The 11,396-nt window shown below is 39.6% G+C and overlaps 1 protein-coding gene across 1 annotated transcript in view; it reads left to right on the plus strand.

Moving 5' to 3' along the window:
* The window catches only part of CBLB (Cbl proto-oncogene B), a 221,031-nt gene extending 210,731 nt beyond the window's left edge, over nucleotides 1-10,300 (plus strand). Inside the window, exon 19 of the mRNA XM_038766102.1 lies at nucleotides 6,245-10,300. Coding sequence (XP_038622030.1) covers nucleotides 6,245-6,501 — 257 coding nt within the window. The 3' untranslated portion in view covers nucleotides 6,502-10,300. The remainder of the gene's footprint in view (nucleotides 1-6,244) is intronic.
* The last annotated feature ends 1,096 nt before the right edge of the window (nucleotides 10,301-11,396 follow it).

The following is an 11,396-nucleotide window of genomic DNA, read 5'->3' on the forward strand; positions in this document are numbered from 1 at the left end:
ATTCATCTTGACCATATCCTAGTGAGGAGGGTTAGTCTTATATATGTTATCTCTGTTTTAAGGGAAGGAGCATGGCCTAATGGGATAGAGCACAGGCCTGGGAATCAGAAGCGCCTAGGTTTTAATCCCACCTCCACCACTTGTCTGCCGTGTGACCTTGGGCAAGTCACTTCACTTCTCTGTATCGCAGTTACCTCAACTGTAAAATGGAGATTAAAACTGAGCTCCATGCGTCCAACCGGATTAGCTTGAAATCTACCCCAGTGCTCAAAACAGTACTAGACACATAGTAAGCGCTTAACAAATGCCATCATTATTTTATAGGTGAGAGAAATGAGGTTGGTGACAGAGTTGGATGTTGGCTGGCCTTTTAAAATTGTAAATAAATGTTACAGCTCAATATGTCCACTTCATTAACCTAATTTATCGAACCCTCCCTGTCCATTTGTTCATGAGTCAAGCTGTCTTTCTTGGGTTTTGATCCTACACTAAGGCAGAAGCGTTTGTGGTCAGAGCTGCCAGCTGGGTGGTGAAAAGCCAGGATTTCTAATTGGATTATTCACATATAAAATTAAAAAAAATACTCTGAATATTCAGTAAATACTATGAGGTGATTGACACGGAAGAAACAGCGATAAATTACCCGATTAAATGACAGTATCTTTACAAACCAGTTGGAGATGCAGTTTAGGCTCTGTATGATTTCAAAGCCCAGGATGTAATGCCTGATACAGATACATTTTTGAGCACTTGTGAAGATATTGAAGGATTTGTCAGGACTGGGTGGTTTTTTTTTTTTATTAGAAAAGGAAATTGAATTTTAGGCAATATAGGGCAGAGGATTAAACTTTTTTGTGTGAGTATATATAAGAATCTGATTTGAGATGGAAAATGTATCTGTTGGAAATAATCTTCACTTTGATCGCAAAAAAATGAAAGAATTGAAATGCTTTTAGTAAATGACATGAGGTTTGCTTGGTTTTTGTTGGGCTCAAAAATATTGTCGTTTCAAGTACATTTTTGTGAGCAAATAGTTCCTGTTCAGAGATCAGCCAAAATCTCTTAAATTCATTTGTGTTCTAGTTTGTTGGTAATTTTGCTTGATTTATCTTCCTCATATTTTTTTCACTGGGAGCTAAATTAACCCAAGGCATGCCCCTTATTTAATTCTGCCTACAAATAATGTCTGTGGAAAAAGTTTTCATGGCAAATCTGAAGAGTTTTTCTAACATAACATTAATCATAGCATTCCCATGGAGTGGAAAAGAGTTCCCATTTTCCTGAGGGACTTGAATGGACTCTCTTAAAAGAAAGACCAGAGAAAAAACTGGAAACCACACCCAGCAACCCTGACAAACAAGTTCTGTGGGGTGCATCTACCTCTGTCACTACAGTAGTCAGTATTCAGTTAGTATTCAGTGTTTAATACTCGAGAAGCAGCTTAGCCTAGTGGGTGGAGCATGGGCCTAGCAGTCAGAAAACCTGGGTTCTAATTCTGACTCTTCCACATGTCTGCTTTGCAACCATGGGCAAGGCACTTCGCTTCTCTGGGCCTCAGTTCCCTCATTTGTCAAATGGTGATTAGAGTGTGATCCCCATGCGGGACAGGGACTGTATCCGACCTGATTAACTTGTATCTCTCCCATAGAACAGAGCCTGGCACAAAGTACTTATTACCACAGCTATCATTATCATTATTAAAAGGAGCTGGGTTTTCCACCCGGCTCTGCTGCTCGTCTGCTGTGTGACCTTGAGCCCATCTGTTACCTTCTCTGTGCCTCAGTTCCCTCATCCATAAAATGGGGGTTAAGACTGTGAGCCCCCTGTGGGACAGGAACTGCGTCCAACCTGATCAGCTTGTATCTACTTCAGTGCTTAGTACAGTGCCTGGCACATAGCAAGCGCTAAACAAAAAAGTTGTGAACTGACTGCACCCCAAGAAATTATTGTTGATGTTGACTTTAGCCAATTACAGACGACTATACAAAGTGTTAGATGTGCATTCTGAAGCTGGTTTACATCTTACAGCAGTAAAGAAGGTTGGACACCATTGCAACTTTATAAACTTTGCTTGATGCCCCACGTCCATCAATCTCTCCCAGTCAAAAACCATAGTTACCTCTGATTTATGTTTCCCACTGCTCTGTCTATTCATGCAGGTAGCAGAGTTCAGGGATGGCGTTCTGATCTGTGCTGTGAATGATAATCTTTGGTTGCATGTAGGGTTTCCTTGTTTAGGTGGATATATAATATAGGATTTTATTCCAGCTCACTGTTCGTCCATGGTGAGAGGTAGGCTCTGCAAACTGATTCATAAAAATGATTTCTCGCATATGTGCTTCAAATTCAGTCACCACTAAGTAGCAGTTTCTAGATGACTGTCACAAAAAGCTTTGACGCAGCTCATAGCCCATTGAGTTTGAAGGACCATTGGCGCATAGAGAAAGCCCCAAAGTTGGAAGGCTAAAGTCATTTAACTCCAACTTCTGAAGACCTGACTACCCTAGTCAAAGTTTATAAGGAACCTGGATCTGATGGCATTCTTGAAGATATTCGTTCCTCCAGTCATTCAGTTATATTTGTTGAGCGGCACAGCCGGGTGGAAAACCCAGCTCCTTTTAATAATAATAATGATAACTGTGGTAATAAGTGCTTACTTTGTGCCAGTGTGTGCAGAGAACTGTACTAAGCACAGATATCCCCAAGAAAGTGGAAGTGTAATTCTCAGGCATCTATCATGAACTGGAAATCTGAAGAAATGTTACAGAACTTCAGAGGTGCCCCCGAAATTGCCGCATTCCAGAAGAATGGGGAGAGAGCTGACTGGAAGCAGAGACAAGCCACATCCTTGCCAGAATCCTTCCAGACAGGCAACTGAAAAATATGTCCAACTTCACACATCATGAGCAATTACGATGTGTGCCGCATTAGAGAATCAGGAACAGTGCAGGAAGCAACACCAAGATTTTGGTAATGTTTCCCAGACATAATTGAGAGATTAAGGTTCTGGCAACTGCTTAGCAAATAGGATTGCCCTGAGGAGATCAACCAAATTTATTAGGCTGCTCCACAATGATATCAGTTGGTCAAGTAAAAGTATCCTAACCAGTCCCTTGCCCAGGACCATCTGGAAACTTTTCTAGCTCACCAGGCTACAAGCATCAAAAATTTTTGAGAGATTCTAGACACTATAAAGACACACATACTTCAGCTTTTGATGTTTCCCTGTCTTCTCACGTTGGCAGTAAATGAGTTGACAGGGATTATGAAAGAGAACTTCTTGATTAAGAACAAGGAATGGCTTTTTCCTTTTAGGTTCAGGTAGTGGTCTCCTTACCTCAATACAGTCTCAAAGCAGGGCAGATGTAAATGACCAAGCCTTAAAATCATCAGAGCAGTTTATAGAAAACGATTAGAAGCGTGAAGTACCAAATTCATTTTCCACATCTGTGTGGCATAATGAGATTGCTTAATAGAAAAATAATTGGGACTTCAAAATAAGCAAAGCAGTGCAAATGGCTAGCAAGTTTGCCAAAATGCAGGCATTGATGATCACTCAATTCAAATAGATGTAATAGAAAAGATTTTAACAGTGACCTGAAATTAATTCTTAAAAAAGTATATATAACTAATTGTTACCCTCTAGATTGTAGAGAAAAATGAAATGTGTCTTGAATAGAAGATCAGCGTCTTTCAGTTCAGAATTGAATTCAGATATTTCCATTAGGTTTTATTCTATTTTTTACAAGCTGTCTCTTTTTTACATACATTACCTTAACCTCTTTTCTATTACGAATAGAATGGTACTGTTTATGGCAAGTTAATTTCCTGTGGAATTTTAAAAAATCCACATTTATGACTCTTCAATATAAAGAAAAAAATCAAGAACTCATTTTAAAGGAGTCCATTTTCAGGGAACTATATAAAGTAGAAGGGCTGGGGAATTAGCAAAGGCCTAAGGAAAGTGAGGAAGTGATTGTTTATCACTGCCATTCTCAGCCTTTGGCCTTCCATGAGTTTCTTTATCTGAGTTCCGTGAAAGAAAGACACCAAAGTAAGTGGTGACATTATCATTATTTTCCTCATGTGGTCTATGGAATGAGCATGGGATTGGGAGTCCGAGGACCTGCGTTCTAATCTTGCCTCTGCCGGTTGTCTGCCGTGTGACCTCGGGCAAATCACTTAACTTCTCCTTGCCTCAGTGGCCTCATCAGTAAGATGTGGATTCAATCCTGCTGCCTCCTCCATAGACTGTGAATTCCACATGGAAAAAGGACTGTGTCCAACCAGATTAGCCTAGCCACAGCACTTAGAGCAGTGAGCAAGTCACTTAACTTTTCTGTGCCTCAGTTACCTCATCTGTAAAATGGGGATTGAGACTGTGAGTTCCATGTGGAACAAGGACTGTGTCCAACCTGATTACCCTGTATCTTCCCCAGTGCTTAGAACAGTGCTTGGCACATAGCGCTTAACAAATGCCATAATAGTAGTATTGCTTGGCATGTCGTTAATTCAGTTGTATTTATTGAGGTTTATTGTGAGCAGAGCACTGAACTAAGTGCTTGGGGGTGTACAGTATAACAATAAACACGCAGTAGGCACTCAATAAATACGATTGAATAAACAGGCACATTCCCTGCCCAAATGAGCTTACAATCTAGAGGAGGAGACATACTTTAGTATAAGGTGCCATGATTATTATTTTATCACAAATTAAATGGCATTCTTTTTAGAAACAAACCCTAGGAATTTGGCAACCAAAGACATGCTGCTTGGATTCATAGAAGACAGTGACTAAAGTGCACTCTGAGGTCATCTAGTTCCCTCCCAAGGTCAGTGCTAAATTGTTGCCAGTAATTAATCGTCATCATCATCAATCGTATTTATTGAGTGCTTACTATGTGCAGAGCACTGTACTAAGCGCTTGGGAAGTACAGATTGGCAACATATAGAGACAGTCCCTACCCAACAGTGGGCTCACAGTCTAAAAGGGGGAGACAGAGAACAAAACCAAACATACTCTTAGTAACATCACTTTCTACTCAGAGTCATCACTATCATTGCTATTCCTTTAGGAAACTGTTATCAAGAGGCTGCACTGGAACCTAGATGCCTTGTCTTCACTCTGAACATTTCTGCCGCATTAGACATTTCCCATTTCAAAACCGCTTACTAGTTTCGGCATCAGTGAGGATAAGGGGTTTGGGCGAAACACTGAGTATACTTCCCTCCTGACCTCTTGATTTACCATAGATTAGAAGAGTCTGCCATTTAAAGCATGTCTCATCGCATTAACTTGAAACCAGATGGTGAGAAGCAGCGTGGTCTAGAGGATAGAGCATTAGCCTGAGAGTCAGAAAGACTCTAATTCTGGGTTCTGATTCCGGCTCTACCACTTGTCTTCCGTGTGACTTTGGGCAAGTTTATATTAATGTGTGTCTTACCCTCTAGACTGTAAGCTCATTATGGGCAGGGAATGTGTCTGTCATACCCTCTCAAGTGCTTAGTTCAGTGCTCTGCACATCGTAAGCACTCTTTAAGTACGATTGACCAACTGATTCAGTTACCTCATCTGTAAAATGGGAATTAAGACTGTAAGCCCCATCTGAGGCACGGGCTGTGTCCAACTTTGTATCTACCCCAGTGCTTAGAACAGTGGCTGGCCCATAGCACTTAAGAAATACCATTTAAAAAAGAGATAGAAGCATTGTAAAGTGTATTCTTCAGAGCAGTTCTGCAGTGTTCGGGCTGACCTATTGGGAATTTTTTTTCTGGCTCTGTTTTCCATGCATCCATGATAACAGGGTTTACCTGTGTGTGCTACCCTAGGGAGGGAACATTACCAGAGGAAAATAAGCCAAAGTTGATTCGCTAATCGGAAAAGATAGCCAGGGTATGATGCTGAACTGAATGCAAACCTTTTTTTGAGAGATAGTTGGTGTTCTGTTTTTTTTCCTTCCCATCGCATTTATCTTGCTGACTTGTGGGCTCATCATATGACTGACTGATCGTGAGCAAGGCCCTCAGCCTCTTTGTACCTAAGCGTTGTCGGATTTAAAGTCAGGATCACAGTACCCTACTCGTGACTACCTTATATGAAGAGTTTGGCAATATTCGAGTATTGGTAAATATTGTGCCCCGAGGGGGAAATATTGTTTTTTGGAATGAACTATCGCCGTAAATATGGTAAATGTTATTTTTCTATTTCATTTCCTGATGGGTTTTTTCTGTCCTTTCTAAACAGACGTACAAGCACCAGCCCGACCCCCTAAACCAGTCCCGCGCAAGATTGCACCCGAAATTCACCACAGGAAAGCCTTCGGCCCTGAGGCCGCCTTGGAGAATGTCGATGCAAAGATTGCAAAACTTATGGGAGAGGGCTATTCCTTTGAAGAAGTGAAGAGAGCTCTGGAAATAGCCCAGAATAATGTTGATGTGGCCCGTAGCATTTTAAGAGAGTTTGCCTTCCCTCCCCCTGTCTCTCCACGTCTAAATCTATAGCGGCTTGGACTGTGACAGATGAGGAATTCCAGGAGTTTGGATGTGGGAGCAGAATGAGAGCCGGAATCCTGAAAAGAAGGCTCCTTCTCTCTCTCTCTCTCTCTGTCTCTGCCTCTCTCTCTCTGTCTCTCTCTCTCTCTCTCTCTCTCTGTCCCTCTCTTTTTCCACCATTAGAAGAGAACCTGGCTTCAGCAGCTTTTCCAACCAAGAGAGCTGCTGTTTTAAGATGTAAATGGGCTGTGGCTTATGTATTTTTGCTAGCCATACTTTTAAATCAGGGTTGAACTGACAAAAAATAATTTAAAGAAGTTTACTTCCCACGAACTTTGAATCTGTGAAATGCTCTTTCCTTGTTTACAAGTTGGCAAGTTACAGTTTTCTAGTCGATACCTGTACCATGTTTTCTGCTCACGAGGCTTTGTGGAGCAGTCAGGTCTGCTCTGAGCATTTTCATCAGTTAAATCCTCCGGTTTGATTATGATGTTTTCCCTCGTGCCCTTCATTTCCATTTCTCCCTTTTATGAGATGCTTTAAAGTTGTCGTGGGTTTTTTTATTACAACTTATCAAGCAAATGCAAAAAAAAAATAGATGTGGCCTTCACTACTGAGAGTCTTTTCGTCTGAGATACCATTGCTGTTGAGAGGAAAAAATTCCGAATGTATATTGCATTATTTTGTCAGAACTGCCTTTTCCAAGGAATTTTGTCGGTGATGTAGGGTAGCTTGTCTATTTACCTTGGTCCCGGTGGGGTGAATCTTCCCTGTCTTCACCCATGCAGTCATACACTTTGGCAAAGCTCTGCACCATCACAGAGGTTGTAAGATAACCTGAGCTGTGGATAGTGGAAAAAAATTCCCCAATGTATATGATCATACTGCACTAAAGTTACATAACTAGGTCACCAGCTATTTATGCCTGCATTTCCTTTGGGCGTGCTAAAGAGCGGGGCCCCTCTCACTGAATTATTTTAATAATGTTCAGGTCAAGTAATGGTCCTACCTTTTGCAAAGCAGAGTACAGTTCATTTCCAGTTGTAGTGATTATATTGTGGTTCATAACAACTCCAGGACCTGGTTCATATTGATGGGGAACCTCTAAATCTTGGATTCGCTGTTAAGTGCTGATGCTACTGTGTGGCAGTATATTTTGCAGAGTTCTTAGTCATTTCCTCCCTGTGCCCGAATTAGAGACAGTATTTAATCCTAGATTCATTCATTGCCTCTTCTAATCAGAGGAAAGCACCTAAAATATCCTTGCCTTAGAATGAAATGGTGGTTCTTTGGAAACCGTGTAGCAATTTTTAAAGCACAATGGACAAAGGCTGATTCCAGTCTTAATTCATTGTTGTTGGTTTTATTTTTCCATTTATTTTTCTGATTTTTCATCTGCAGGATACCCATTTAATGACAAACCCAAAACGTTTTTGGGTCTCTCACCTTGTAGCAGGTCAGAAAGTGATGACAGTGATCATCATTGGCTAAGAATTCAGTTGAGGAATCCTCCTTTTAAGATAGGTGACCCAAAGAGGAATTTGCAAGCCGTATTTATCTTGTATCTGTGCTTGTGTTTTTATTTTTCCGCAAGTTCTTCAGCTAGCCTTGATAATAAAAGAAAGTACTTAATGAATTTGATTTCAGTGAGAAATGTGCCTAGTAGTGTTCAAAAAGTTCATGCTAAACATCTAACAGCAAATTCGGAGACAAAGTAGATCCAATTGCAGTCAGTTCACTGGGACAGTTTTTTCTTAATCAAAATATGTTTTGTTGGAAAAAGCGCTTTTTAAAATGTATTTTTCAAAGCACTGCACACCCATTTTAGATCCTCTCAGGCTTCCGTGACACCAGGTGATAAGAGATCTTTGAATGTTGGGCCATGTGTTTTCAATTCTATTGTCAGCAGGTGATTTTGAGTTGATTTTGTCTCTGAGAGAGAATTTGAACCTTGCCTTAGATGTTCCTCTTGTCGGCATCTATATGAAACTTTAAAATTCAGTTTCACTCTGTGGTCTTGATTTCGGGATTTAAATTTTCATTGCTGTATGGGCAGAATGCATGATTTTCAGCCTTGTATTTTTTTTTTTTTGGTTGCTCCTTGGCTCTTTGTCATATGGGTATCACTGGGGTTATATTATAAACTTCAGATCATACATGTCATTGTTAAAAGTCGCAACTTCACTTAAATACCTTAATCTGTTCCAAATGCCAGCAAAAGAATAATGATAACAACCCAAACAACCTGCAGATTAGATACCAGAATTTCCTGTAAGGCTTCAAACAGCTCTGAGAAAGGACTTAACATTTCTAAATTTGAACAAGAACTTTCAATCAATGAACACTATCCATTATATACTCAAGACAATATTATCATGTTCAGCAACTCCTCAATTTCAGTCCAAGTCTCCTCTACGTTTTGTTCACTCGCTAACATTAATTTTCACAATTGAATACATTTTTGAAATGTCTTTAAACCCCAGGAAATAGGCTGGAGACTAAATCATTTCAGTCACTAATAAAATAGGAGAGGTAATTGGAGCCAGTTTAATTAGAAATAAAGAAAAAGTTGTCTCTTCCGTAGGATTTAATGACTTGAGAGGAATCTGTTGAGTAAGCTATCGGCTACCCATTTCTCACAAGATGTTGAGGGGTTCTGTTCTAGCAAAATCTGATGGGAACAAAAACTTGCCGTGTCGTACTCATTTTGGATGTGCTGTTATGACAGATGACCACAACCATTTCTACCTGCACCATGTCACATTTGCAGCCAGACAGAAGTGCATTATTGGACAACCGTTCCCTAAATCGGCTATTGTGTTTTACCCAAAATGTGTAGAGAGGAAATGGGTTCTGTTAGAACTGATCGTATTCTAAATTTTTGGTGTTCTGTAAAAGCAGAAAAAATGATTTTCAGTTTAAGGATGATTTTAAATGTGTTTTCTTGAAATTCCAGAAGGTCTAAATTCCTGTGAATATCAAAAATCTGAATCAGAATTGTTTACTTCAATCAACGCCCGTATGATACGAAAGGGATGCCGTTGGAGCTGTTGTATGTTCCTTTAGGTTTCCGTGGTGGAGTGCCCTTTCCACAGTGGCTTTCAAGACATTTCTGACATTTTTCTGTTCCTCCCCTTTTGTGTTGATGAATATTTTGATCTGGAAGAGAAGAGGAGCGTTGCTTATGTACAAAAAAAAAAAAATCAGGGTATCTCCCATACAAATAGTCTTAATTGAATCCCAGTTGCACAGTTTGCTGTGTCTGTATTTGTCATTTCAAGAACACGTCTTTCAAAGGTTTCTTCATAATGTGAACTTTGTTTTTGTTGTTTTGTACCAAGAAGCATTTCATGTATGGTTGTTGGGTTTGTGTGGGGGGGTTTTTGTTTTTGTTGGGTTTTTTTGTTTTTTTCCCCTCTCAGAAATTTCAACTTGAAGCTTTACTTTGCACTGAGTATCCTGACCTGGTTAATTTTTTAAATTGTGTTTTGAGATTTAAAGATTTGGAAGCAAACACCAGTCTATTTTAAACAAATTCAGGTACTGCCTGACCTGGAAATTAGAGCTTCTAGGAAAAGTTTCCTAAAAAAGACTGAAAAAGAGTTCATTTTGAAGGGTTTTCTTCCAAATAACTATTTTATCGGGGAAAAAAAAAGCCTTTTTTAAACTTGTCTAACGTGGCAAACATAGTTATGTGTTCAATTAATTTATATTTTATTCAACATTCTTTTTCAATTCTGGTTATTATGTAACCTCAAGTACTTTATCTGTTCTTGTAAGGTATTTTATAAAATGAATGTTAACAGAACACAGAGTCAGTTCTTGATTTTTCAAACGGTAAAACTGTTGTGTGTATAAACCATTACTACAACCTAAGCGGTTCATTTCCGAGGCCAGAGCCAGCGGATTTGTCTTTAAGTGGTGACAGTTGAAGAAATGGTATTGAAATGACTGTGATGGAATTATATCCAAGTTGTGAAGGGTCCTACTAGTATTTTATTAGCTTGATCTTGTGGGTAGACTACCAAGGAACTAAGAATTCTGGATCTTAATCACAATGCTTTTCGTCTATCCTTAGGTGAATCATTTCTACACCTTGACTCTTCTGTGTTGTGTTTCTGCTTGTATAATGGAAATACTGTGATTTCCACCTTCTGGTTTATCCTGAGAGGGAGAATATGATGCTACCCTTGGTTTCTGGGCTCCTTCCTCTCAGCATGATTTGGTTGAAGCCCTTTTTAGAGGCTGAGGTTGCGTGGCCATTGTAGAATATCTGAAAACACTCCTCATATCTCCTTCATCTCACTTCTTCTTATGCAGTGCCCCGAATTACCCTCTTCTGGATCCCTAGAGCAGACTTGGAATGCATAACCTTGCTGACAGTCTAGATGAACCGGATCAGAGATCCAGGGTTTGTTTTGTATATTTATATATATATATATATATATATATATATATATATATATGCATATATATATAGTTAAGACACTTAGCCTCTCCTTTCTCTTCCACTTTAGTTGGGTGTACATGGCAAGTTGGAGAACAAGGAGTAAAAAGCAATAAAAGTCTTTAGTTATAGTAAGCAAAAGAGGAAAATATGTCTCCTCTGTCTCGTGTCCTTCTCCTCGACTAGATGGGAAAGAGAAGCAGATTACATAGGACAAGATGGGGAGTTTCGACCATTCTTTTTCCCCTCCTCTTCTCTCCTTACCTAAAAGTGTAGAGCTGTCGAGAGCAGGTTCCTTTTATGATGTAAAGTTGGAAAATCTAACTGGAAGAGTGGAAGAAAGTGTAAGCATATTTTTAAAACTAGATGCTTTTAAATCAGCAGAATCTGACATCCGAGGATACTTAAGGACTTGGATAGCCTGCGATCTGATGACCTCTAAATGCATCTGTTACAA

Source organism: Tachyglossus aculeatus, chromosome 24, assembly GCF_015852505.1.
Source record: "Tachyglossus aculeatus isolate mTacAcu1 chromosome 24, mTacAcu1.pri, whole genome shotgun sequence".
NCBI lineage: Eukaryota > Metazoa > Chordata > Mammalia > Monotremata > Tachyglossidae > Tachyglossus > Tachyglossus aculeatus.